General features: G+C 35.8%; 4 protein-coding genes across 4 annotated transcripts; 2 read left to right on the top strand and 2 right to left on the bottom strand.

Moving 5' to 3' along the window:
- Window positions 1–55: 55 nt before the first annotated feature.
- Window positions 56–7,142, bottom strand: LOC104753335 (uncharacterized). Its single transcript, XM_087492931.1, has 7 exons — window positions 6,877–7,142; window positions 5,010–5,132; window positions 1,692–4,814; window positions 1,344–1,586; window positions 1,097–1,252; window positions 787–939; window positions 56–592 (listed from the first exon to the last, which is right to left on the bottom strand). Exons 2-7 carry the CDS (start codon window positions 5,097–5,099, stop codon window positions 350–352), a joined length of 4,008 nt encoding a protein of 1,335 aa, XP_087349057.1. The 5' UTR covers window positions 5,100–5,132; window positions 6,877–7,142; the 3' UTR covers window positions 56–349.
- A 5,819-nt stretch (window positions 7,143–12,961) lies between these two features.
- On the top strand, window positions 12,962–16,485 carry LOC104753334 (protein FAR1-RELATED SEQUENCE 2). Its single transcript, XM_087492479.1, is given in 9 exon segments — window positions 12,962–13,605; window positions 13,608–13,688; window positions 13,691–15,015; window positions 15,088–15,144; window positions 15,303–15,449; window positions 15,544–15,714; window positions 15,774–15,809; window positions 15,930–16,004; window positions 16,288–16,485. Coding segments are annotated over 9 exon segments (2,592 nt in total). The 5' UTR covers window positions 12,962–13,103.
- Window positions 16,486–16,789: 304 nt separating this feature from the next.
- LOC147925086 (uncharacterized) lies at window positions 16,790–20,380 on the bottom strand. The gene is made up of 5 exons (XM_087492478.1): window positions 19,550–20,380; window positions 19,293–19,402; window positions 18,028–18,474; window positions 17,520–17,931; window positions 16,790–17,380 (listed from the first exon to the last, which is right to left on the bottom strand). Exons 1-5 carry the CDS (start codon window positions 20,378–20,380, stop codon window positions 16,790–16,792), a joined length of 2,391 nt encoding a protein of 796 aa, XP_087348604.1.
- Window positions 20,381–21,444: 1,064 nt separating this feature from the next.
- On the top strand, window positions 21,445–24,683 carry LOC104749644 (choline-phosphate cytidylyltransferase 1). The gene is made up of 8 exons (XM_010471320.3): window positions 21,445–21,922; window positions 22,307–22,420; window positions 22,526–22,621; window positions 22,819–22,861; window positions 22,942–23,097; window positions 23,188–23,268; window positions 23,828–23,926; window positions 24,041–24,683. Exons 1-8 carry the CDS (start codon window positions 21,744–21,746, stop codon window positions 24,257–24,259), a joined length of 987 nt encoding a protein of 328 aa, XP_010469622.1. The 5' UTR covers window positions 21,445–21,743; the 3' UTR covers window positions 24,260–24,683.
- Window positions 24,684–25,008: the final 325 nt, after the last annotated feature.

The following is a 25,008-nucleotide window of genomic DNA, read 5'->3' as shown; positions in this document are numbered from 1 at the left end:
TTGGTTTATATAAGCGTTGACTCAACCGGGTCTATTGTAAACCGAACCGGTTTAGTTGGATAAAATTATCAATCACCTTTCATTTTTAATTTAATACAATAGCTGGACAATTGCTTGACCTACAAGCAAGGCCTGGTACAAACAAAATCCCCAGACCCATAAAAAAACAAAAAACCAACCACAAGCAAATATAAGCAGAGAGAGAAGAGAAGCATATAATATTATTCACGCATAACTTCACTAGTTCTGCTATCAAAATTCAAAAACCCCCAAAAAAAAACCAAATGAAGAAGGAGAGATCTTAACTTCAAATATGAACATCACGCCCACACTGAGAAGACGAGACAGACTAGTACTTTTTCCCAAGGAGTATACCAATGATAACAGAAACTAGAGCCACTCCAGTCATGATCTTCACTGACATGAGATGCGACGTTGAGGCTGTTTGAGTAGCAGTAGTAACGTTTCTCGAAGAAGAAGAAGAAGAAGAAGGAGATGCATCTGACTTCTTCTTGCTCTGTCGTTTTGTTGGAGAAGAAAAGGATAAGTCAATGTCTCTAGATTTAACACCTACATCCATTGCCTCCGTTTCCTGCAAGTTTGGTTTTTGATTATAAGCAGTATGCTTTGAGGATTTGAAAACCGGGTAGTTTTACTATAATGCAATATTTCTTTCCTAAATACACGGATCTTATATCAATTTCCCTTTAGACGTTATAACATATGCATTGCGTGTATCTATGTTATCAGTCAAACAGAGTTCTGCGCAGAGATATTATGACTAACCTTAGCTTTAGCATCTGCGAGCTGCACTTTCTGTTCAAGATCTTTGACCCTTGATTCAAATTCAGCAGCCGCCTTTTTCTTAGCTTCAATCTCGTCTTGTGATTGCTTCAATGCAGACTCAAGCTCTGAATGCTTCTGGGAGTGTGCTTGTTTCTATTTCCATGAAAACGTTTTCAGAGCTTAGTGACATAATGAGGGAAGATGGATTGCCTTCTATTTTTTTTTTATCATAAAAGTAAAGAATTTTAAAGAAGCCCGGAAAAAAGTTATCTGAGATCTATAAAATTCAAACAATAAAAAGATCATTAACCTGTTCATTAATGGAACTCTGAGCCACTTGAAGCTCTTTCTGAAGCTGAAGCACTTGCTCATTGAGCACATCCCGTTCACCAGCGATATGCTCCTGTTCCTGCAGTTTTGAGGTAAGTTCCGCCACTTTTACAGACGCAGTAGCTGCATTTTCAACCTGTAGAAACATCATCAATCAGTAAACTAATACTTTTATGTTATGGATCCTAATTATGATATAGATAATCTGTTTGAGGTTAATGCACTACATTTTCTTTCAACTGAGCTTTGACCTCTGTCAAAGTTTTTTCAAGTTCTTCAAAATGTGATTCCAGAACGGACTTTTCAGCAGCCACTGCCTTGAGCTTCTCAATCTCGGACACCAGAGTATCAGCTTTAGAGCTCTCTACGGTTAGTTGTTCTTCAAGCTTCGCAATAACTGATTGGAGCTCATCCTTGGTACTCTGAAACATTGCATTGACTTTGTTTTTTTCCTCAGCGTGGGAAGAAATCTGCAGCACAAAGTGGTGTCATATCCTCAAGATTGTATACTAGACAAAAAAAAACTGTGGCACTGTTGATAGTAATTAAAACATGTTTAGATTCAGGGTGTTTACCTGTGACTGTAATTTCTCCCCTTCAGAGGTAAGCTGCTTTGTTAGATCTTCTATAGTCGTTTTTGAAGCCTGAAGCTCAATGGCTGTTTGCTCCTTCTCAGCCTCCAAGGCAGAGAGCTTTGTCTTCAACTCGTTGGCCTCTGATCCATGATTGGCTAGTTCCTGGTTCAACTTTAAATTTACCTCGGCCAGATCCCCGCTTTCTTTCTCAAGCCCCTGGCATTTAGCCCCGAGCTCTTCAATAGTAGATTCAAGATTCTTCAGTTTTGATAGAGCCTCTTCAAGCTCAACTTTTCTAGTTTCCGCAACTCCTGATGCTTCATGAGCCAGCTTTTTGTGCTCCTCGATTTGGTTTTCATGAGTTTTTAACTTTTCAACCAAGTCATTAGACTCTGTTTCTTTCTGATTAAACTTTTCGATTGCCTCTTCTAACCTTTTCAATGCAGTTTCCTTCTCGACAGAACCAGAACCTATTAACCCCTCAAGTTCTTGAATTTTGATTTTTAGCTGGGTGTTTGTCTCTGCTAGTAGTTCATTCTCTGATGATGACTGCAAAGACTTTTCTTCTGCCTGATCAAAATCTTGTTTGAGTTTCTCATTAACGGATTCTGCAGCTGCGAGTCTTTCCAAAGTCTGTTCAAGTTCCTCTTTTAAAGAAGAAGATATGCCAGATGCTTCAGCCAACTGCTCTTCATATGATTTTATTCTGCCTTCCAAGTCTTTCAACTTCTCAGTCAAAGTAGTGGCCTCTGAATCTTTGCTAGTGAAATCCTCCATTGCCTTTTGAAGTCTATGCTCTGAGTCTTTACTTAAAGACTGATGCAAAGCTTCAAGCTCCATGTTTTTCGTCATAGCTTCATCAATTTCTCTTCCTTTCTGCTCAAGACTCTCTTCAGCAGACTTCAGTTTCTCCATTACTTCGCTTTCCCGTAAGCCAGAAGTTTTCAGATCATTTTCAATACTCTCCAACTTTCCTTGTGTGACATTCATTTCACTCCTGAGGCCTTCTAATAGATTATCAGACTCACTGACCTTCACGTTGAGCTCATTTACTGTATCTTCTAATTTCTTTTTCTCACCTATAACAGTGTTTAGATTTTCTGTCAGTTCTTTCTCGGTCTCAGTTGCAATGTTTAACGCAGCTTCAAGGCTCGAACTTTTCACTTGAAATGCCTCTAGCGTGGATTGAAGCTCAGCCACCTGACTCACGTAACTTTTGGAATCTGCTTCAGTTTCTCCACACTTCTTCTCCAGCGAGCTAACCTGCTCCTCAAGTTCCTGAATTCTGTATTTTTCTGTCTGGAGTAGAAGCTCTAAATCTTTCAATCTTCCTTCTGCGTCTTCATGTTTTGACTGTGATGTTTGACACAGACCTTCTAGTTCAATGCTGCGCTGGTGTGTCGTATTAGCACGGTCTTCATGCTCTGCGCCCTTCTGCAAAGCGATTTTCAAATCTTCTTCAAGCTCTGAATTTCTGGCTGATAGTTGGTTCAGCGATGATTCCAATCCAGATGCTTTTTCTTGGTATTCCTGCATCTGACTGGTCACCTGTTTCTTCTCTTCCTCGACAGCTTCAATAGCAGTTTTTAGTTCCGATGCTTTCACAGAGAATTCTTTTAACTCCCGTTCTGTATCACTGCTTTTCAGCTGCAATACGTTCAGTTGCTGCTCAAGCTCCACGTTCTTTTGTTCAGCTGCAGTGAACTGTGCCTCCAGCTCTTTTATCTGTGATTTGGCTTCTTCTGCTGCTTGACTAGAGGACCGAACAGCATCCTCTAACTCAAGATTCTTCTGGGTAGCAGCTGCTGCTACAGATCCAGCTTCATTATGAAGCTCCTCCAGCGATTTCAGTTTCTGTTCAAGTTCAGATTTGTTTGACAAAGCTTGAGACAGAAGAGCATCTGTTTTGGAGAAATTCTCATCTGACGTCTTCAGTTTCTCTTCTAGTTCATTGCAGACCTCTTTTACTTTTGCTGCATTACTCGTGACCTCTGCTACATTTGCTTCAAGCGCTTCTTTTTCTTTCAACACTTCAGCAAACTTCTCATCTGCAGTTCTCAGCTTCTCGTCTTGGTCTTTAGATAATGACTCCAGCAGTTCCTTCTCCTTGAGTTCTTCCGCAAGCTTTAAATTAATACCTTCCTGTTCGGAGAGTTTAGCCTGAAGATCTTTGATCTGAACATCCAAATCCTGGAGAACAGATAACTCTTCCTTGAACCGAGATTCGGAAGCTTTCTTCAGCTCAAGTTCCTTAGTCAGTTCATCAATGAGGGCTTCTGTGGAAGAAACCTTTTGTTCTGACTCCAACAAACGAGATTTTGAAAGTGCCAATTCCTCTTGCACCGCAGCTAATTCTCCCGCACTACTCTTTAAGGCCGCTTCAACCTTTTCGTTTTCAGATATCTTATCATTCAGCTCCTTGATTTCTTGTTGCAGGGATGCCATTTTTTCCTCCATTTCCTTGGCACTTTGTTTTGTCGATTCAAGAAGCGCTGCAAATTCCGAAGCCTTCTGCGTCTCAGAGTCAGCATGAGAAGCGCTTTGCTTATGCAGCTCTTCAAATTTCTGAGCCTCTTCAGCTGATCGTTTTAGCCCCTCCTCCAACTCTATCAACTTCTTTCTGGAGCTCTCGAGTTCTATACCCAACGCATCAGAAGCTTCCTTAACTTCAGTTAGTTCCTTATCTTTGGCATCATGCGACTGCAAAGCCTCTTCTAAGGACTTTAACTGTGAGTTGTGTCTCTCTTCCCCTGCAACAATTTTCTCTTGCTGCTTCTTTTGGACAACTTCGAGCTCGCCGTGCTTCTTTTCCGTTTCGTCTAATTTCTCTTTGGCAGACAAAAGCTCATCCTTCAACTGGGTATTCTCAGATTCATACCGTTTTAGTTCCCCTGCTACTCTTTCCAACTCGAGCTCTAGTTCTTTCGCTTTTTCTTGTGATTCATGTAGTTCTCTTTGTGAACCACTCGAGCTTCTTTCAATTGAAACTTCCTTTTGCTCTTCAACAGGAACATGCTCTGCTTTCTTGGCATCATCCTTGGCATCAAAAGCTTCCTTCTCAACTTTTATAAATTCCCCATCTTCCTCTTCCTTCTCTTCTTTTGGAACTTCTCCATTCACAGCCTGAAAAAGATTAAATATTTCCACAACAATACTTTAATCTTTGATCCTACTAAGAAGCTTGATGGACAGACCGATGATTCAATAAGTTAAAACAAGTAAAATCATTGCAAGACTCGCATCAATATACAGAAGAAAAGAAAACTATAGTCATGAGCAAACAGATAATTCTACGAAACTGATCACTATGATCATTACCTTGACGGAAACATCAACTGTCTTAAGGTCATCAGTATCACCTTTCACTACAGGGACCTCGGAGTTTGCTACTTGAGTTGCTACCTCCATCTTATGATCGAGCAGTTACGATTATTTTTGATTCTGCAGAATAGAAAGAAAGAAGAAAGATATCGCATGAGAAGATATCAGACGATGATAAAGTTCTACTTATATCAGATTTTAAAAGTTCTTTACATCAAAAAAGAAAACAGTAGCTTGCAAGTAAGAGATTGAAAACAAACAAGATAAGATATTTATTGTAACAGTCAACAGGTGTACATCATCTCTCATCACAACTAGTTGAAATACCAATTCAATAAAAGATTTCTAATTTCGTTTAGTTTAATTTTTGTAGGAAAAAAAAAGGACAAACTTTAGATCATAAAAGCTAAAGAATCCAAAACAATCAGGAGAAGACAAAGATCAATAGGTATTATGGGTGATGGCATGTGATGTTATCAGAGTTTGAATCATCTTTAATAGGCAACCAATCTGTCCCATGTTACAAATGAATAACGCATACTTAAAAATATAAATAAATTCCTACCAAACAATTTAAAGATAAGTAAGGTGTAAAGTGCCCACCACCAAAACCATCAGCATCAAAGTTTCTTTCTTTTTGTATATAAACAAAAAATGAGGTTTTCACTATGCCAAAACAAAGTATCCAAAATATTTATTAGAAAGCAAATTATGATAAACTATTAGCAATAATTATTATTATACATGTAGAAATTATAATAAACAATATTATAGGGAATGAAAAGAATCATAAGGTACGCCGACCAGATGCAGCGATGACTCATGGCCCAGTGGTTTTGTAACAAGAAAACAAAGACCATAGATTAATTTTATATTTAAGTAGATCATACAAAACAATTTGGTTACAGTAACAAAAGAACCAAAACAAAAACCCCTTAAAATTTACAAATCTGAAGAGTAAACCATAGTATATAAGAAAATGGATGATGCTGATGGATCAGAAACATCTTTTTCGCTTGATCCGATATCCAACCAAAATTTCATTTTTCTATGCTATTGTATAAAACCCAAGGATATTCAATCAAAAGAGGAACTTTTCTAATCTTGGATTAGTTTTTTTCCTTGATTTGTCAACTTATTTATTTGGTCCAAGTCTAATCGTTTGCCTAAATGGATAAAGACATAAATATTGGTAAGGTTGCAACTTGCAAGTAACCTTTTTTTTTTTTTTTGGGTTTAAAAGTAGCAAGCTTAACACACCCAAATCATGCTTCCTAATTACCATGTATAAAATATTCTCAATAGTATGATCTGGCTATTAAAAATACAATGATTACTAGTATAATACTCTTATCTGTAGAACCTACCACTATATGCTCTAAGAAGTTTAGATTAGTAACCACAATCAATAATTTTGTTCACCATAATCAAAGAGTTCTATATAACCACAACAGAACAAAAAAAAAAAAAAAAGCAACCAAACCTTCAATCGAGTCACAATACAAGAGATCCTGAGATTGAACACACTACTAGTAAGTTAGTAACCAAAAACGATTCGATCCATCTGACGAATCTACAGTATTAAGAGAAGAGATGATCGCAAACGAGTTCGATTATTTGATAGATCTAAGCACAGAGAGACATGACAAAACTTGGATTGATCAATCTCAGAATGAAAGGATCAGTTAACTAAGAAGAAGACGAAGCAGTCGCAACCCAACACAAAACTTTCGACAAACTAAGGATATGAACCGATTCTGTGGTCGATTACAAACCCCCATACACAAAAGTAAAAATCACGAGGTAGAGTAACGCTATAGAATTAAGTTAGAAGATCAAATTTAAATAAAAAAGTGCTGCTTACCAAGCTAAGCTGCTGCTGAATCTGAGATTGAACTCTGTGTTTTTTTTTTTCCCTCAAATATTCAGGATTTTAATCGCAGCTGGGGACAAAATGCAGAAAGAGAGAAAAAAAGGTGGATGATGATGATCACGAAAATGCAAATTTGGTGTGAGAGAGAGAGAAGAAGAGAATCTCTTAGGGTTTATAAAGCAGAGAGAGAGAGAGAGAGAGAGAGAGGAGTGAGTGTAGGGTCGTTCCATATATATTTTTTGAAAGCCAAATCTGGCGGACGAGAAGACCGTCGCTATTTTGTTTCTTATTTCCCATTTTGCCCCTTTGTTTTCTTTTTTTCTTTTTTTTTTTTTTTTGTCGTCATCATCACACTTTTTACCTTTAAATGACACCTATTATTATTAACATGGAATCATTAGCTTTCATTTCATTACTAACCAAAACTTTTAAATTTATTTCTTATATAAAATTAATGTAATGAGGTATCTAAATAGAAAGAAAAATATTTATTTCTATTTAGATAAGTTTAAAACAATTAAATATAAACAAAAAAATAAAAAAGTTTTTGACATTTGTAATAAAACTAAATATATCACCATAAAATCTATTTAGTATAAACTCTTAATATGTTCCATCTAATATATATACTATATATATAGATATATAATCATATATGTGCATGTATACTTTATTATTAAAGTTATTATCTAGACAAGAAAGAAAGAAATCAATAACACATCTTAATAGTAGTGTGCCACTGTGCCTATAATTCATGGACTAATATAGATTTCTTACTTTAAAAAAAAATTATTTGCATAAGTTTTGAAGAATTTCATGTTTCAACTCAGTAAATACTTATCATAAAAGCAACACAATTAAAACGGTGAAGGCAATATCAACATTTGTAATATTAATATTACATGATTCATAAATCTTTGTAAGGAGTTGACCAAAAAAGTATTAAGATTGAAAGAAAGGGTAGATTAGTCATTGTGAAAGAACAGAAGAAGAACAAAAAGAGAGGCGGTGGCTGAACGACTGGCTAGTCAGAAAAAGGCGAGTCAGAAAGGCCCACAACACCAATGGAGCCACCGACCGAACCGTCCTCACCATATTATTTATTTTCTTTTTAGATTTGACCCCTCAGCTTTTATTTCCCCCTCACTAAAACGCTTTCACTTTTCTTTTTTTTCCATTACCAAGTTGAGCAAAGGAAAATGAATCGTCACCGGCCTGAAACCGTCACTATAAATATGACAAAAATGATAATTTAAAAATTCAAACAATTAGTATCGCATTTTTAAAGATTAATTTTGGTTCAATCTATTGAGTAAACTAAATTTTTATATTCAGTGGTAACAAGTCATGCATTTACCGGTGAACCAGTGACAAGGATATATCGGATTCTATATATACTTGCATATGTTGGCGCTACATGAATATGATATTAATAAAATAAAAAAATATAAATATGTTACACTCTCTATCTCTAAAAGATTAATGTTTAGAAGCTTTTACACATTTTAAGAAAACAATGATTACTGAGTTTAATTTTTCTTTGACTAAAAAAATCTTATTTAATTTTAAATCAATAACAATTCAAAATTTTAAATATTTTCAATGATTACTTTTTGAAGTTTACAAAACATCAATCTTTGTGGGACAAAAAAAATTCTCAAATCATCAATCATTATGAGACAGAGGGAGTAGTATATAATTGACATATGTACTCCATAACACCCTTTTATTCGGAGACAACACAAAAATGGTTTTAGTTATATTACAAAGTTCCATTAACATAACGAATTATGTTTTTGTACTAAACACATTTTACAGTTTGAAATGAATCATCTTAACTTTATCTCTTTACTAGGTGCTTCCCCACGCAACGGGTGAGTTGTGGTGTAGTTGGCACTTTCTTGTTTTTTGGTCTTTTTCGTTTTCTCTTTTGTATTATTTCGTTTTAATTAGGCATATACGGGCTTCACAGTCACTTGTATTTATACATTATATGTCTATATCATTTCGTTTATATGTGTACAATTGTGGCGTTTATTTTTTATGAATTATGAGGATGTTTTTTCTTGCTTTTGAGGATCCAATCTTATCATTGACTGATATTGTTCTCAATAATTTATTGTATTTTAGATTTTCTAAATTAACTGCTTATGTAAACCCTTCATACGTTGATGTTGCAATAATAAGCTATTTTTTAAAAATAATTATCTTCTGTGTAAGTGATTATATTTGTATGCCCATGTTTTGGTCTAATATCAATAAGATCGTTTCTGTTTTTCTTTAGTTGGCTTTGAAATCAATTTTGAGTTAAGCAAATAATGGGTCGAATTATGGTGTTAATAAGTAATATAAATTCTTATGTATATATATTGTATATATGTGACTATAAGTTTAGCTAACTACAAAATTCTGTAATATTTAAATATAATATTGAATATATATATACATATTTTTTTATTTGTGGGAGGAATGTATGAAATTATTGGATAGAAGTTATTTTTAAGTTAAATGACCTTTTATGCCTTTAAAATTAGTTAAATATTAATAAATTTTTATATGTGTCTTGACTTTTTTAAAAAGGAATACCAAGTGTTTCCTTCCAAATTTGAAGTGACATAGTATTTTAGTTTTCTTATATGATTTTATGAACTTCAATGTAAAGGTTTTTCAAAGTAATAAGTACACTCACACTGATTGAATTATAAAATTTGGAGAAATGTTTATTTCGATTAATCATTTTCTCTTTTAAAAATATGTAAAATAAGTATGTTGTTGTTCCTACAAATAGAACAACATATATTATAGTTTAACCATGGAGTTAAAGCAATGGAAATGGAACTTGTGATTGCAAGACAAAATGCTTATATATATTATGTTACACATTGATCGTTTAAAAATGAATAGGAACATCTAATTCTCAAATAAAGTTAATTTTTTTGTTAAAACCAACATATGTGAATTTAAATTTAACTATGCAAATTCAAAAAATAAATATGAATAGATTAAAGGCAAAAAATATAAAAGAAATATTTTATTTTTATTTAAATAAAATAAAAATTGAAAACAATGTTAAATATATACAATACTTTCTAAATTAAAATATAGAATCAAACTCTTACAAGTTACAACACATATGAGATATAACAACATTTGATATTGGTGGGAGAAGAGGAGAGAATGATTACTATAAGATGGTAATCCAAATTAGATAATGGAGATGAATCTTTAAAAAATAGAACAATGTAATCTATATATATATATATATACTACTTTCTAAATTAAAATATAGAATCAAACTCTTACAACACATATGAGATATAACAACATTTGATATTGGTGGGAGAGGAGGAGAGAATGATTACTTATAAGATAATAATCCAAATTAGATAATGGAGATGAATCTTTTAAAATAAGAACAATGTAAAATATATATCATGTAGTCTCTAAAATTAAAATTTAGCATTAAAAATTTACAATGATATTTCATTTGTTTTTTACAACCCATACAACAAAAATAAGAAATCAAAAATAATAAAAAACGAAAAATGATTTGAGGTATTGTACAAGAGAATGAGAGAATGTGAAAATAAGATAGTAAAAGAATGTCAATATGAGAGAATGTGAGATTGAGAGAATGCTTATTTATACGATAAGAAATGATGGAACTTACATTTAGAATTATGAAGTTACAATAGTAATTTATTGTGTTTGAATAAAATTGAGTGGTAGAATATGATTAATGCATAATTTATTTTATTTTCAGTTATAATTTTATTTTAATGTGTGAGTTAAATGTATTGTGTTTATTGGGTCTTAAATATTGTTTAAAGCAATTAGAAAGCAAATAAAAAAATAAAAAAAATTAGAAAACATTAAATGAAAATCAACCAATAAGGAGAGACCAAAACCTTACTTTTATATATATGATATATTGCTTTAAACTTTGAAATGAGAAATATATTATAAACAATAATTTTACATGAGAAATATATTAATTTAGCCAACCAAAATATGAATGTAAGTTTAGCAAACCATAATAATTAAAAAATATTAAAATTTAACCAAAAATATTTTTCTCTCGAAAGATAAATAAGTTAGTAGGAGGAATGAATTAATATACAATTATTGGATAAGAGTTACATTTGAGTTAAATGGAGTTAAATGGAGTTACATTTGAGTTAATTATAAATAAATATTTTAATTTTTTATAACCTAAAATAAAAAGAATACCAAGTGGCCTTATCAAAATTCACATGATCTGGTTGTTTGTTGATATAAACTCAACACTTATACATAATATTTCCAAAATAAAAACATATTACTTTTGAAGTGACAAACTAAATTAGTTTTCTTATAAAATTATATGAATTCTTCAATCTCAATAATTTTTAAAACCCCAAGGATAACTTATATTTTTTTGGATTTTTTTTTTGTTTTTCACTCATCAATTTAATTTATAGTGCTAGATTTCATACTAATGGTTTCATCTTTAGAGAATTTAGTTAAATGGTATTTTTAAAATTATATTTTATTTTTATATTTAAGTTCCAGTTGAATATGATTTCTTTTTGGATCATTTTTTATTTTGAATAAACACACAAAAACCAATTGTTTAATTATGTTCTTTTTGTTTTCAAAAACCTCAAATCATAAAAATATATATATATTATATTGATCTTTGCAGATTTATCAATTGGATCACAAAACAAAATAGTCTTTATAAATAGAGTTGATAGACTTTACAAAACAAAATAGATTTTATAAATGGATAATTATATTGATCTTTATAAATTATTAAAAATGATACATGAATATGTGAGATAACCAGAGGCATAATAGATATGGATCATTTCAACTTCATGATCTTATTGTGTGGTGAATATTGTAAGAAAGTATGAAAATAATGACTTATAAGATGTTAATATAAAATAGTAAACAGAGATAAACCTTTTAAAAGATTAAAAAATATATATAAGATATATATATCATACAAACTCAAAAACTAAGCTTTTACAATGATATTTGATTTAATTTTTTATAACCCATACAACAACAATAAGAAAAAAAAATACAAAACAAAACAAAACAAAAAAGAGATTTGAGAGTAGTGGAAGAAGATGAGAGAATTAAAGAGTGATAGACTAAGAGAATAAGATAATGAGTTTATAGGAAGAGAAATGATGAAAAATTACATTTAGAAAAATGAGAGTTACAATTATAATTTATTGTTTTGTTTTAATACAACTTAGTGGAGAAATAAAGTTAATGCATAATTTATATGGGGAATTTATATGATTTCCGTTTTATATTATGTGAGTTAAATGTGAAAATTAATTGTTTTTAAATTTGTGTTTTAATATAAATATTTTTTTTTGTTAAAATTGTATTGCCAAGTGGACTAAGAATGACTGAGGGAAAATTTACTTTGATTTATGTATGAGCTTTTAAGCCTTGACCAAGTATTTAATATTCAAAAGTTTTCAAGTTAGCCAAATTGGCGGCTTTTGAAACGTTTGCCTTGGGTTGGGTCAAAATAAGTTCAAACAAAGGTAGCCAATCATCTCCAGGTCTTGATATTAGCAAAGAAAACTGAAAAAGTCACAAGAGAGAATTTTAAACGAACCAAATCCTGTTTAAGATTGATTACATATTGCCAAATCAACCTTTGATTATATTCTAAAGTCGGCCACTTAGCACTTTTGACTTACCTTTTAAAATATGGGTCTTTTCCTAAATCAATAGAAAAATAAAAGGATCGATTTGCTATTAACTGTAAATATTAAAAAAAGGATTTGTGCCAGAGAGCTAAATCAGGAAGAAGACAAACAGACGACGAATACAATTTATGCTCGATAGGTTTGATTTGTTTAAATTTCGCTTTTTTGGTTTTTTTTTTAACTCGAGATAGATGAACTGGGAAGTTGAATTTTAAATCTGGTCCGATCATAGGAGCTTTTGTATTGTGCTTTCTTGGATTATTTATGACCATGTGATGCACTAATTTGTAATATTCAATTGTTACATATCTGAAATTAGCAAATCTCTAAAATGCTGCTATTGTGGAAATTAGTGAAAAAATATGTTTTAGTTGTAATTGTGTTGTAGTTTATGTTCAGTACTAGCTGCTTACCAAGTATTTGAGCTAACATTGATGTTTATGGAGATAGATCTTGAAAAAAATAAATGTAGGTTTTGATGGTCTTGATAGATTGGATGATATGGAAGTTGAAGATGTGGAGATAGATCTTCTAACAAGAAGTGGTAATGTAGATGAGCTTTGTGAGGCAAGTACGAGTGGGAACGTTGCTCGTTGTTTAGACCAGTTTGCAACGGTTGGTGAGCCCAGAGATGGGATGGAATTTGAGTCAAAGGAGGCTGCGTACTATTTCTATAGAGAGTACGCTCGATCAGTGGGATTTGGGATCACAATTAAAGCTAGTCGTTGTTCAAAATGATTGGAAAAGTTTATCGATGTCAAAATAGCATGTTCAAGATTTGGAACCAAGCGCGAGAAAACCGCAGCTATAAACCCACGATCATGTCCAAAGACGGGTTGCAAAGTTGGTCTACATATGAAGAGGAAAAAAGATGAGAAATGGGTTATTTAAAGTTTTGTTAAAGAACATAACCATGAGATATGTCCAGATGATTTATTTATTAGCATAAGGGGAAAGAACAAGCCCGTTGGTCCGCTATCCAAAGCAAAGAAATGTCTTCAACTGGCTTGCTTGGGCATTTTATGGACATGCATGATAAGCAGCCTGGTTTTTTCTATGCGGTTGATTTCAACAGTGAGAATCATGTTAGCTTGATGCAAAGGCTAAGCAGGACTATTGCAGTTTTTCTGATGTTGTTCTCTTTGACACATTTTATGTTAGGAACAAATACAGAATCCCATTTACTCCTTTTATTGGGGTTAGCCATCATTGTCAATACGTGCTGCTTGGATGTGCTTTGATTGGAGAAGAGATTGAGTCAACATATTCTTGGCTATTTCGGCCGTGGCTTAAAGCAGTCGGTGGTCATGCTCCTAGAGTGATGATAACAGATCAGGATAAGCTTCTAAGTGACATTGTTGTTGAAGTTTTTCCAAGTGCTCGCCATTTTATTTGTTTGTGGAATGTGTTGAGTAAGATTCCTGAGATGTTGAATCCTTTTGTGAGTCAAGATGATGGTTTTATGGAGAGTTTTAGAAATTGCGTACACAACTCTTGGACATATGAACAATTTGAAAGGATGTGGTCAAATATAATTAGTAAATTTGAACTTAACGAAAATGAGTGGCTTCAGTTGTTGTTTAGAGATCGTAAAAAATGGGTGCCACTTTATTTTCATGGGATTTGTTTAGCTAGACTGTCTGGACCTGAAAGACCTGGCAGTGTCGCCTCTCAATTTGACAATTATATGAACTCAAAGGCTACTTTCAAGGACTTCTTTGAACTCTACGGGCCATTTCTGCAGTATCGATCTAATGTGGAAGCAAAGGATTATCTGGAATCTCAGAGCAAACAGCCTACACTGAGGTGTTCTTTGGCTTTCGAGAAACAACTTTCCTTGATCTACACGGACGCTGCTTTTAAGAAGTTCCAAGCTGAGGTACCGGGCGTTGTTTCTTGTCAACTTCGAAAAGAAAGAGAAGATGGGACAACAACAATATTCCGCGTGGAAGATTTTGAAGAACAGAAAATTTTATCTGTTGCTTTGAACAAAGAGTTGTTGGATGTGTGTTGCTCTTGTCATTTATTCGAGGACCAGGGATTCCTATGCAAACATGCTATACTTGTACTTTAAAACTCTGATATTTCCTACATTCCATCTCAGTATATACTAAAGCGTTGGTCAAAGGGATGTAACAACATAGAGGGCAAAAAAGAAAAATGTGTCACTATTCATAACCGAATGGCACGTTTTGATGATCTCTGTAGGCGCTTTGTTAAGCTAGGAGAAGCTGCATCTTTATCAGATGAAGCCTACAAGACTGCTTTAACATTATTGGAGGAAACCAAGAAGCATTGTGTTAATAATTCTCCCAAGTTAATGACTCGTGGATTTATTGGCTTAGAAAGTGAAGGTATATTGGAAAGTACATCAAAATTGTCCAAGAAAAAGAAAATTCAGAAGAAAAGAAAGGTGGATTTAGATGGATTTTTATCTTATGAGGTTAGGTAGCCGAAAGATCTGATGGGTTATCTTGTGTTTAAGGTTTAATGTAGGCTAAATGATGCAACAAACATGTCAGAAGAACTACCCCAAGAAACCGTAAGTAATCTAATTTGTACCATGCTAGTGCATTTGAAATCTCCCATTTCTTAGCAATGTTACTCATGCCAAACTATTTTAATCCAAATATATATAGTGAATACATGCATTTTGATGCAATTAAGCTTACGTTTTAGAATTGATTTGAAAAAGTGTAGGTTTTTTATGCACATGAACAAGTTAGCTCCAGAGCTCCTACGTTTGAGAATTGTTACATTCCTCAAGCAGTTATGGAAGAGACCGAACAGGGATCCCGTGTAACAAATCTTGGGGTCTATTATTCAACTCAACAAACAATTCAAAGAGTGGGTTAACTTTTGTATCTTTTCATTTTGTTGTTTAACAATTTTATCTTACTGTTTTATTGAAAACTATGCACTGTGCTTGTTATTCTGGCAGTTCTTAGCTGTTTCTTCCACCCAAGATGGTTACTACGGACATCCGCCAACCATACAAGCCATGGTGAGATCCTTTGTCTATTTCTCTTATAGCGTTCAAGCTTTTGTTATAACCTTACGTGTGAATCTTTATCACCGACCAAAATTCAACTTCTTGACATTTTCTGATGAGGTTTTTTGGAAGTTAAAATGATGCACGAGACTGATACTCATATATTCTGGGTGATTTAGGGAAGCATGTATTCACAACCAAGCATCCAAGGAGCTGTGAGTTTATTTAAGTATTTTTTTTCCGGAGATATACTATATTTTTAACTGTTCTCCTCCTCCCTGAGTCAAATTTGGTTCTAAGAAAGAATGATCCATTTCGTTCTGTGGATTGTTTAGTTTCAGGGACAATCAGGTTTCAGGGGAAGTGTTATTCGTGGTTGCTATGACATTGAAGAAACTCTCCACGACATGGTATGTATCCTTATTCTTGTTTAAGGGAAATACTTTTGAAAAACTGGTTCAGAGAAGAACTAGAGAAAACACTCTAAACACCACAAAAGAAAGGAAACAAATTAAAAGGAATCCAATCCCTCAAAATGTTTTCTTTCGAAAGTCCCAAATTCATCTTTCTTAGATTTTTAACCGTTTGATTCAAGATTGAATCTTGACAGTGAATTCCTCTGTACAGTAGAAACTATGAGCGCCCTTGTATAAGGTTGCTTACTTGGTTGCATGTTTTATGCTGTTTGGGCAGACAATGGAGTCCTCACAATTTCAGGGCTCTGGTCCAAGCAATCCGAGTAATCACCGTATGTTCAATCAACAATATAAGCTCAAGAGTTCCTCGTCAAATCTTCAAAGATGTTGGAATGCGTTTTGTACAAAAATAGAAAAGGTCTTCTTAAACTGTGGAATTGGCTTTGACGTAAATCTTACTCTGATTGGAAGATGAATATATGAATCATGGGCCAACTTTGAATTCAACAAAACATTCATTTATATATAACAAAGAAGCCTTTAGAAACTATAACTTTTTTGTTAAATAAAAATGTAAAGATAATTCTGAAAGCTGAACATTTGTGTGTCCAACTTAATAACAAGTTAATACAGATTATAAAAGAAAACTAAACGAATTTGTCAACTTGGCAAGAAAAACACTAAGCTGCTTAATAACTTAACATGAAACCCTACAAAATATATAAGATTGATACTTTTTTTTTTTACAACAAAGTACAAGATCAGCTCAAACGAGCCAATTAGAGGGGGAAACCGTTCACATAGGTAATTTGATGCGACTCCTTTCTAGCTCGTCGTGCTAGTTTGTCCGCACTACCGTTCTGTGATCTAGGGATTAGGGCTATGGAGAAGGATAAGAACTCCTCCTTGTCTTCTTCAATAACATCCAGATACGTCTTGAAAGCAGGCCACTCAGCTGGCGAATCAGAACAATCCGTGAAAAAAACTACTTTTTCATTATCTGCACCAATCATACACCGCATTGCCCAGATGAGGGCTTCCACTTCGGCATGGAGGGGAGATAAGCTGCGGCGAGAATTTGATGCACCCATAGTAGGAAATTCCCCTTCAGGAGAAATGCAATGCCATCCTCTACCAGAAAACTGATCAGTCCCCTTCCAAGATCCATCCACAAAGCAGCGGTAGCTGTTTCCATTGCTTGTGTCCATATTATTAACCGTAGCACCAAGGATCGACCGAGGGCCTTCCTGGGCGGAGGATCTTAGAGGGTCCTCCTGAGCCAAAAACCAAAGCTTGGCCTCCTCCTCCGCTATTTTTAAAACTGCTAGAGGGTTGGAGTCCAAATTACTGAACACTTTATCATTTCTACCCTTCCAGATATACCAAATAATCCACGGAAAAATTTCCACCGATCTGCTGAGATCTCCAAAATAATGTATCCATGTTTGCATAGATAGATTCTGAAGGAAAACCACCCGACGATGTCGGGAAGGAGGATAAAGCCCACACCTGCCATGTCAGGGGGCAAAGGAATAACGCATGATTGATTGTCTCTTCCATGACTCCACAACGTGCACATTCCATATCATTACCCATACCATGACGCCGCAGATTAGCAGTCGTTGCCACACATCCCGACAGTGCTTGCCACAAAAAGTGCTGGATTTTTGGTGGGCAGCGAAGCTTCCAAACAAAGGCCTGAAGCGAAACAATATTAGGCCTAGAGATCGTCAAACTAGTCTCCGGTTTTTGACGCAAGGCGTTATACCCAGATTTAACGGTGTACAAGCCAGATTTTGTCAAATGCCAACCGAATCTATCCGGTGTATTAAGATTGCCAAGAGGTAAAGCAGAAATAAGGCCAACATCTTCCGGCTCAAAGAACGCCGAAAGCAAAGGCAAGTTCCAAGAGCATAAACTCCTGTCGATGAAAGTTTCAACTCTAGGCGTAGGATCGATGGGTGATCCCAAACGCAATGTTGGTCTCGGGGATTAGGCAGGAATCCAGGGGTCAGACCATACTAAGATGGAATCGCCGGATCCTACCCGTTTAATGAGTCCTTTGTGTACCAGAGAGCGAGCAAATACCATACTCCGCCATCCGTAAGACGGTGAATAAGATTTAATAGGATCCAAAGGATTAGAGTGCATGTAATAGCGACCTTTAAAAACCTTTGCAAATAAAGAATTCGGGACTGTGATCAGCCACCAGAGTTGTTTGGCTAACAAAGCTGTGTTAAAGTCATCCAGGCATCGAAAGCCCTGACCACCTTCCAGCTTATCATCGCATAGCCTATCACAGGCTATCCAGTGTAACCCTCTTAAATCTCCAGAAGAGCTCCACCAGAAATTAGAGATCGCACTGGTAAGTTTCCTTGTAACCGTTTTCGGAAGCCGAAAGCAAGACATAACAAAGGTAGGGACAGCGGTGGCAACCGATTTGATCATGACCTCTTTCCCTCCCCTAGACAACAATCTAGCAGGTCACCCACCCGCCCGTAATTGCAGTCTATCCTGAACAAAGGAGAATTTTTTGTTTTTGACCCTCCAAGGCTTTCAAGAATGCTTAGGTAAGAACTCATACCACCCAAAGTAGTAATACCCATCACGCCTTTAAGTTCCTCACTTAACCCCACATCCACTGTGTGCCCAAAGTGGACTGACAACTACTGGAAGTTAATTCGTTGGCCAGAAACCCGTTCATACTGTTTTAAAACCCCTAAAACAACCTCACACTGCTCCTTTGTAGCCCGACAGAAAAACAGACTATCATTTGCGAACAAAAGATTCGATATTGCAGGACATGCAGTCGAAACCTTGATACTCGCAATTAACTTGGACTATTCCGCCTTGCGTAGGTTTGCAATAAGGACCTCGGTGCAAAGAATAAAAAGATATGGCGGCAAGGGATCCCCCTGCCGAAGCTCTCTAGAAGGGGAAATGGAACCATGTGGTTGGCCATTTATTAGCACTCGGTACTGAACAGATGTCCCGCACCACATTACCCAAGAAATCCATTTTTCACTGAAACCGAATTTTCGCAATAAGCGTTCAACAAAGGACCATTCTACCCTGTCATAAGCCTTAGTCATGTCCGTTTTAATAGTCATAAACTTACCCTTACAAGAGGGGTTAGTGCGAAGATCGTGAAACATCTCCTAGGCTATCAGAATATTATCCGTAATTAGTCGACCTTCTACAAAAGTCGATTGTGTCTCAGAAATAAGTGCTGGCAAAAAGGTACTCAGCCGCTAGCATAAGATTTTTGAGATAACCTTGTACCCAACATTGCATAAACTAATCGGCCGCCATTTCAACATCCGGGTCGGTTTATCCACTTTGGGAATAAGACAAATGTCTGTCGTATTCAACCGCTTATCAAAGAGGCCATCCTGGAAAAAGGAATCAACCAATAACTTTAAATCATTCTGTACTATATCCCATGCTCGCTGATAAAACAAAGCCGTCATACCATTCGGTCCTGGGGCTTTATCAGGATGCATCTTGAATAAAGCCTCCTTGATTTCATGTTATGATACCGGGCGAGTTAGTGTGTCATTAATGTCAGCCGTGATAGCCGTGCAAACCTCATCCAAAGATTCCTTAAAGTCTGTGGGCTTTGTGGATGTAAATAACTCGTGGAAATAAGAGGCAACGATGCCTTGTACCTTAGTATCCTTTGTGATCCAGTGTCCCGTCTCATCATGAAGACCAACGATCCGATTCTTAGCCCTTCTTTGTTTCGTCTGGGCATGAAAATAGCTAGTATTTTGATCCCCAAGACGCATCCAACGACTCCTACTTTTTTGATACCAGTAAATCTCTTCATCTCGGTAAGCCTCTCGCAACTTCCAAGACAATTCCAAGATCATCTCAACAGACACAAAATCGTCTGCCTGAGCAGTCGCCAAACTGGTCTTTAAATCCTCAATTGTTTCCCTCCCATATGGAACCTGAGCTTTCCGCCATTGAGAAATTGCCTGGCGACACTTGATAATCTTGTCCATTAAGTTGCCAGCTGTCCCCTCTGGTCCAGACCCCCAACCCTCCGAGATGGCGCCAAATAGACCTTCTTTATCAAGCAATCGACAATCAAAACGGAAACTGCTTCTCCCTCGTTGGATTTTGTCCTCGAGAGTAGCTAATACCGGTTTGTGGTCCGATGATATCATAGGTAGATATTCCGTGAAGGAATCACTAAAAACACCATGAAGTTTTCCACCCCTTTTTTCATGGTTGCCTTTTAATTCATTAAAGTCGCCAATAAGAAACCAAGGAGAATCCCTGGATAGACCAATTCGTGTTACCCGTTCCCACACTAAGTCGCGGTTCGCTGGGACTAGGTCACCATAAACAAAAGTAAAATACATAATTTGTCCTTTATAAGTAAGTTCCACATCAATTAACCGATTAGATTCAAATAAAACCGAAACATCATAATTATTATTATAAAATAATGCCAAACCACCACTACAACCGGAAAGATCAACCGTTTTTAAAGTTGAATAACCAAAATGAAAAACAAAAGGTTCCAATAAAGAAAAAGGCTGTCTAGTTTCAGATAAAAATAAAAAATCAGGCCTGTGTTTCCCCACAAATCCCTGAGATAACCAATAGTTGCTTTATTCCAAAACCCTTGACAATTCCAGCTTAAAATCTTCATTTATCCATTAACGGTTTAGGTGGCTTAGCCCCACCAGTTGGACCCTTCTCCTGCTCCAAGTTCCTCGGGTTGGTTCCCTCTCTAGTTGACTCAGCAGCTTTAGGTGCAGGACGCTTCCTAGGGGTTGTTCGCTAGTACACGTTCAACTTTTTGGAAGCTGCTCCTTTGAGAGCCAAAGGAGGTTTTGCCTTGCGTACCTTCTCCACCGGTATCACCACGTCAGAACCTGTACCTGCATTAGTGTTCATAACCAAATAGTCCTCTTCTAAATCCGCTACCTCTCTCTCAAGTTGAGTAGTGGTTAAAGCGGGATCCAATGTAAGCTCATCCAGTGAATCCTCAACAATTGCCTCGTTCTGCTGATCAGAATCAACTGATTCTCCTTTCCCAGCTCCCACCTCTTCCATCAGCTGATCAATGTTTTTCTCCGGATTTGTCCTTGTCAAGGGCGGTTCCTTTTGGTTCTCCTCCGGATCAGTTGCATCAGTTACCATCGAATCCTTACCAAGACATACTTCCGCTAAATCAGTCAGCATAACATCGAAAACAGGGGCCCCTACATCAACCAAACCAGCAATCGGACCAGACTCTGAACCGGTCGGTGTTGCCTCCGTACCTGGGACAGTTCCCTCCCCCTGATCGGAAAGTGTAGCCGCATCAGGGTCCTGGAAAAAAGGTCTCCGGACTCGCTTTGATGGTGAGACACCAATGATCGAAGTTTGCAACACCTCTTTAACCGGAACTGGACCAGAGGAGGATGCAACAGCATAAAATTATTTTATTTTACTATTATTTATATATACTTTATTAATACTATTATTTTATTTTACTTTATTTATATATAACATTACTGTGAGAGAATAAAATTAAACAAAATAAATAAAATAGTTATAATCCATATTCCGTAGAGGATATTCTTCGCCAAACAAACAAAAAAAGGAAAAAAAAAAAAGGGCAGGAGAAGAGGGAAGCGAGCAGACCCTTTTTTTTTTTTTTTTTTTTTTTTTTTTTTCTAGTTTTCCGTTTATTTTTCTATAAGGCGGGTGGTTTCGGCTATTTCATCGGAGATAATGAGCAACGTTACCGGCGATCGCACTGACGACGGCGTTTCCACCGCCGTCGCAGTCTCCGCCTCTACAGCTGTCCAGAGTTCCCCTCCCACTGATCGTCCTGTCCGCGTCTACGCCGATGGGATCTACGACCTTTTCCATTTTGGTCACGCTCGATCTCTCGAACAGGCCAAGAAATCGTTAGTATTTTCTTAATCTCTGGGACGTATTCCTAAATTCGCATCCCTGATTTTGCCTTTTTATCCTCTCCGGCTCGTGTTCAATTTTCGCCGTCTCAGTGTCATTTGTATACGATCTATTGACTCTGGTTCATCGTACGTGGAACAGTTAGAGGAATCTTTGGTTTGTGTTGATCGAAATTACTGCCAAAATCTGTGATGTGCAAGGCCTTGTGGCGTATGATTCTAGTGTAAATGCTTCATTTGTTGGAATTTTGTTGATAGCTGATGTTTCTGGACTCATGCTTCAATTTTGATTTTGTATTTTGGTGAGGTAAGTGGATTTTGAGAGATATATACTAATAATGGTTTCGTGTTTTTATGGTTTTGCGATTTCGTGAGCAGGTTTCCAAACACTTACCTTCTTGTTGGATGTTGCAACGATGAAACTACCCATAAGTACAAGGGAAGGACTGTAATGACTGCTGAAGAGCGATATGAATCACTTCGGCATTGCAAGTAATTATTGTCTTCTCCTATGTTTGTGTTAGTAGTAAGAAGCCATGGAAGTGGTAGCGAAGTAGCGAAATGGATTTTGAGGACTCTGTTTGTTTTATCAATCAGGTGGGTGGATGAAGTCATCCCAGATGCACCATGGGTGGTCAACCAGGAGTTTCTTGACAAGCACCATATTGACTATGTAGCCCACGATGCACTTCCGTAAGAACATGTGTCTTTTTTGCTAATCTCGATTTTGATTACTATCTGCTTGTTGTTAGTTATGGTGGAAACTTAGTTTTATTGTAATTGTATATATAGATTTTACTATCTGCCAGCTGCTTGTTGTTAGTTATGCTCTCTTTATACAGATGATTCTAGAACGCCAGTAACCTTCTTTGTATAAATATAATACACAGGTACGCTGATTCCAGTGGAGCTGGAAAGGATGTTTATGAATTTGTAAGTCTGCAGAATAATTATACTCCTGCTCTTGGCACTGTCATATTTCTGTTTTAAGTTTAACTGAGCATCTGTTGCAGGTTAAGAAAGTTGGGAGGTTTAAGGAAACTATGAGAACTGAAGGAATATCAACCTCGGACATAATAATGAGAATTGTGAAAGACTACAACCAGTATGTCATGCGTAACTTGGATAGAGGATATTCAAGGGAAGATCTTGGAGTTAGCTTTGTCAAGGCATGACATCAGTTTCTCACCTCTTCATTTTATTGTTCTGTAAAAATTTCTCTTGGAGTAATCAACTTTGGGGTTGTTAATTTGCTACAGGAAAAGAGACTTAGAGTTAATATGAGGCTAAAGAAACTCCAGGAGAGGGTCAAAGAACAACAAGAAAGAGTGGGAGAAAAGGCATGTCGTCTCTTAACTTCCATTTACTTATTTACTTACCTTATGTCCATTGTTTTGACTGTATTGCATTCTATTAGATAAGCTGGCTATCATAATGTTCTGTGACACTGTGGAAACCACTCTTACAGTGTCACGTTTGCCGTCCAAATTCTCAAAACTTGAATCTCGTTCAATTCGTTTAGGATTTTGTATATTCGGTTTGCTAAGTAGCCTTAGGCAGAAAGCATGATGCTTGTTAATCCTTTCGCCTTTGAATTGTCATTTGTCAATATACTAAAAGGATTTCTTCTTACTATGTTTAGTAGCAGTGCCTGGCAATATCAAGTTGTTAAATAATTTCATCCCTGTAGTAGCAGCCTGATCACGTGTAGCTGCGGCTCTTGAAACCTCCATGTAGCCTCATGCTTTAGCTAATAATATGATATTTGATGACTATGTTCATGTGCGATATTTATCATAACTGAACAAGCGGATCCTGCAGAAGTTTCTTATGATGTTTCATTTGTCTGTTCTTACTCCTTCCTTTGTTGATTTCTAAACGCGGGTTTTTTTTTTGCAGATCCAAACTGTAAAAATGCTGCGTAACGAGTGGGTAGAAAATGCAGATCGCTGGGTCGCTGGATTTCTTGAAATATTTGAAGAAGGTTGCCATAAGATGGTAAGTTAAAATCTTGAAGACACTATTAACTGTGGACACATACGTCAATAAGTTAGTACTTATGTTCTGTTTGACCTTTGATTTAAAGTTGACACATGTGTAAAATGTTAATAGGGAACTGCAATAGTAGACAGTATCCAGGAGAGGTTAATGCGACAAAAGTCAGTAGACAGGCTGGAGAACGGTCAGGATGATGAGACAGACGACCAGTTCTATGAAGAATACTTCGACCATGACATGGGTAGTGATGACGAACAATTCTATGACGAGGAAGAAATAAAGGAAGAAGAGAAAGAGCACGCGGTTAAGACGGATGCAAAAGACAACAAGTAAGAACAAATTTGGCATGCATAAACCGCAGGTTAGTTACTTATGGCCACTTCTACTAAACTCCCTTTAGCCTGTCACTCTCTCTCTCTCTCTCTCTCTCTCTCTCTCTCTGGATCAGCGAAATGCATCTACTTAACATATAATATCAAAGCTTAGAAAGAGAGAGAGAGTGTGTTGTGTGTGTCTGTGTGTGTGTTGGAACAAACAAACGTGCGTGGTTGTCTTTGGTGAGAGTTGTCTCTCATCTTTGTTGATTTTTGAATACGCATGTTTTTTTCTTATAATTATGATGGGCAAAGTGTTATGATGTAACAATGCAATTGTCTGAAACAGGATAAGTCAATCATTCGTGTGTGCCACAAAGTAAACACTAAACATCGTTGTATTCATCTTCTAAGTTTCAGTTCGACTCGTATGTTTTTTTTCATTGATTTCGTTTCATTTGTTTTTTTTTTTCCTAATTAACGGTTTTCGTAATAGATTCAAAAAAATTGTTGTTAGAGATATCAAATATAAAATATTGATTACTTGATTAGAAAGTAAAAGTTTATCATCAGTCGTTAGTCGTTTATGAACATGTGAAGTTTTTTTTTTTTTTTTTTGTTGCGCAAATACAAAAAGTTAAAATAGCTTAAGACTAGTAAAACAACTCTAAACAAAGTATCTCGACTGAGTACTGACTGACCATAAAACAACTCTTTTTTTTTTTTGGTCAAAAGACCATAAAATAACTCTAAACAAAGTATATCAAC

The sequence above is a fragment of the Camelina sativa genome, chromosome 16 (assembly GCF_030686135.1).
Source record: "Camelina sativa cultivar CO46 ecotype springtype chromosome 16, ASM3068613v1".
Classification (NCBI taxonomy): Eukaryota; Viridiplantae; Streptophyta; class Magnoliopsida; order Brassicales; family Brassicaceae; genus Camelina; species Camelina sativa.
Note: the sequence above shows the minus strand (reverse complement) of the source record. Positions and strands in the feature narration are given on the sequence as shown.

Bases quoted from the DNA above. Each gene is read 5' to 3' on its own strand.
- LOC147925086 (XM_087492478.1), bottom strand. From the start codon at position 20,380: ATGTATTTTACTTTTGTTTATGGTGACCTAGTCCCAGCGAACCGCGAC. The intron at 19,403-19,549 runs GTATCATAACAT...TCCTTTTTCCAG, and splicing joins ATGACACACTAACTCGCCCG to GATGGCCTCTTTGATAAGCG. The intron at 17,381-17,519 runs GTGTGGGCTTTA...TATATCTGGAAG, and splicing joins TTTGCCCCCTGACATGGCAG to GGTAGAAATGATAAAGTGTT.
- LOC104753335 (XM_087492931.1), bottom strand. From the start codon at position 5,099: ATGGAGGTAGCAACTCAAGTAGCAAACTCCGAGGTCCCTGTAGTGAAA. The intron at 1,587-1,691 runs GTAAACACCCTG...TTTGTGCTGCAG, and splicing joins GGGAGAAATTACAGTCACAG to ATTTCTTCCCACGCTGAGGA. The intron at 1,253-1,343 runs GTAGTGCATTAA...ATGTTTCTACAG, and splicing joins AAGCTCAGTTGAAAGAAAAT to GTTGAAAATGCAGCTACTGC.
- LOC104749644 (XM_010471320.3), top strand. From the start codon at position 21,744: ATGAGCAACGTTACCGGCGATCGCACTGACGACGGCGTTTCCACCGCC. The intron at 22,421-22,525 runs GTAATTATTGTC...TTTATCAATCAG, and splicing joins GAATCACTTCGGCATTGCAA to GTGGGTGGATGAAGTCATCC. The intron at 23,098-23,187 runs GCATGACATCAG...AATTTGCTACAG, and splicing joins TTGGAGTTAGCTTTGTCAAG to GAAAAGAGACTTAGAGTTAA.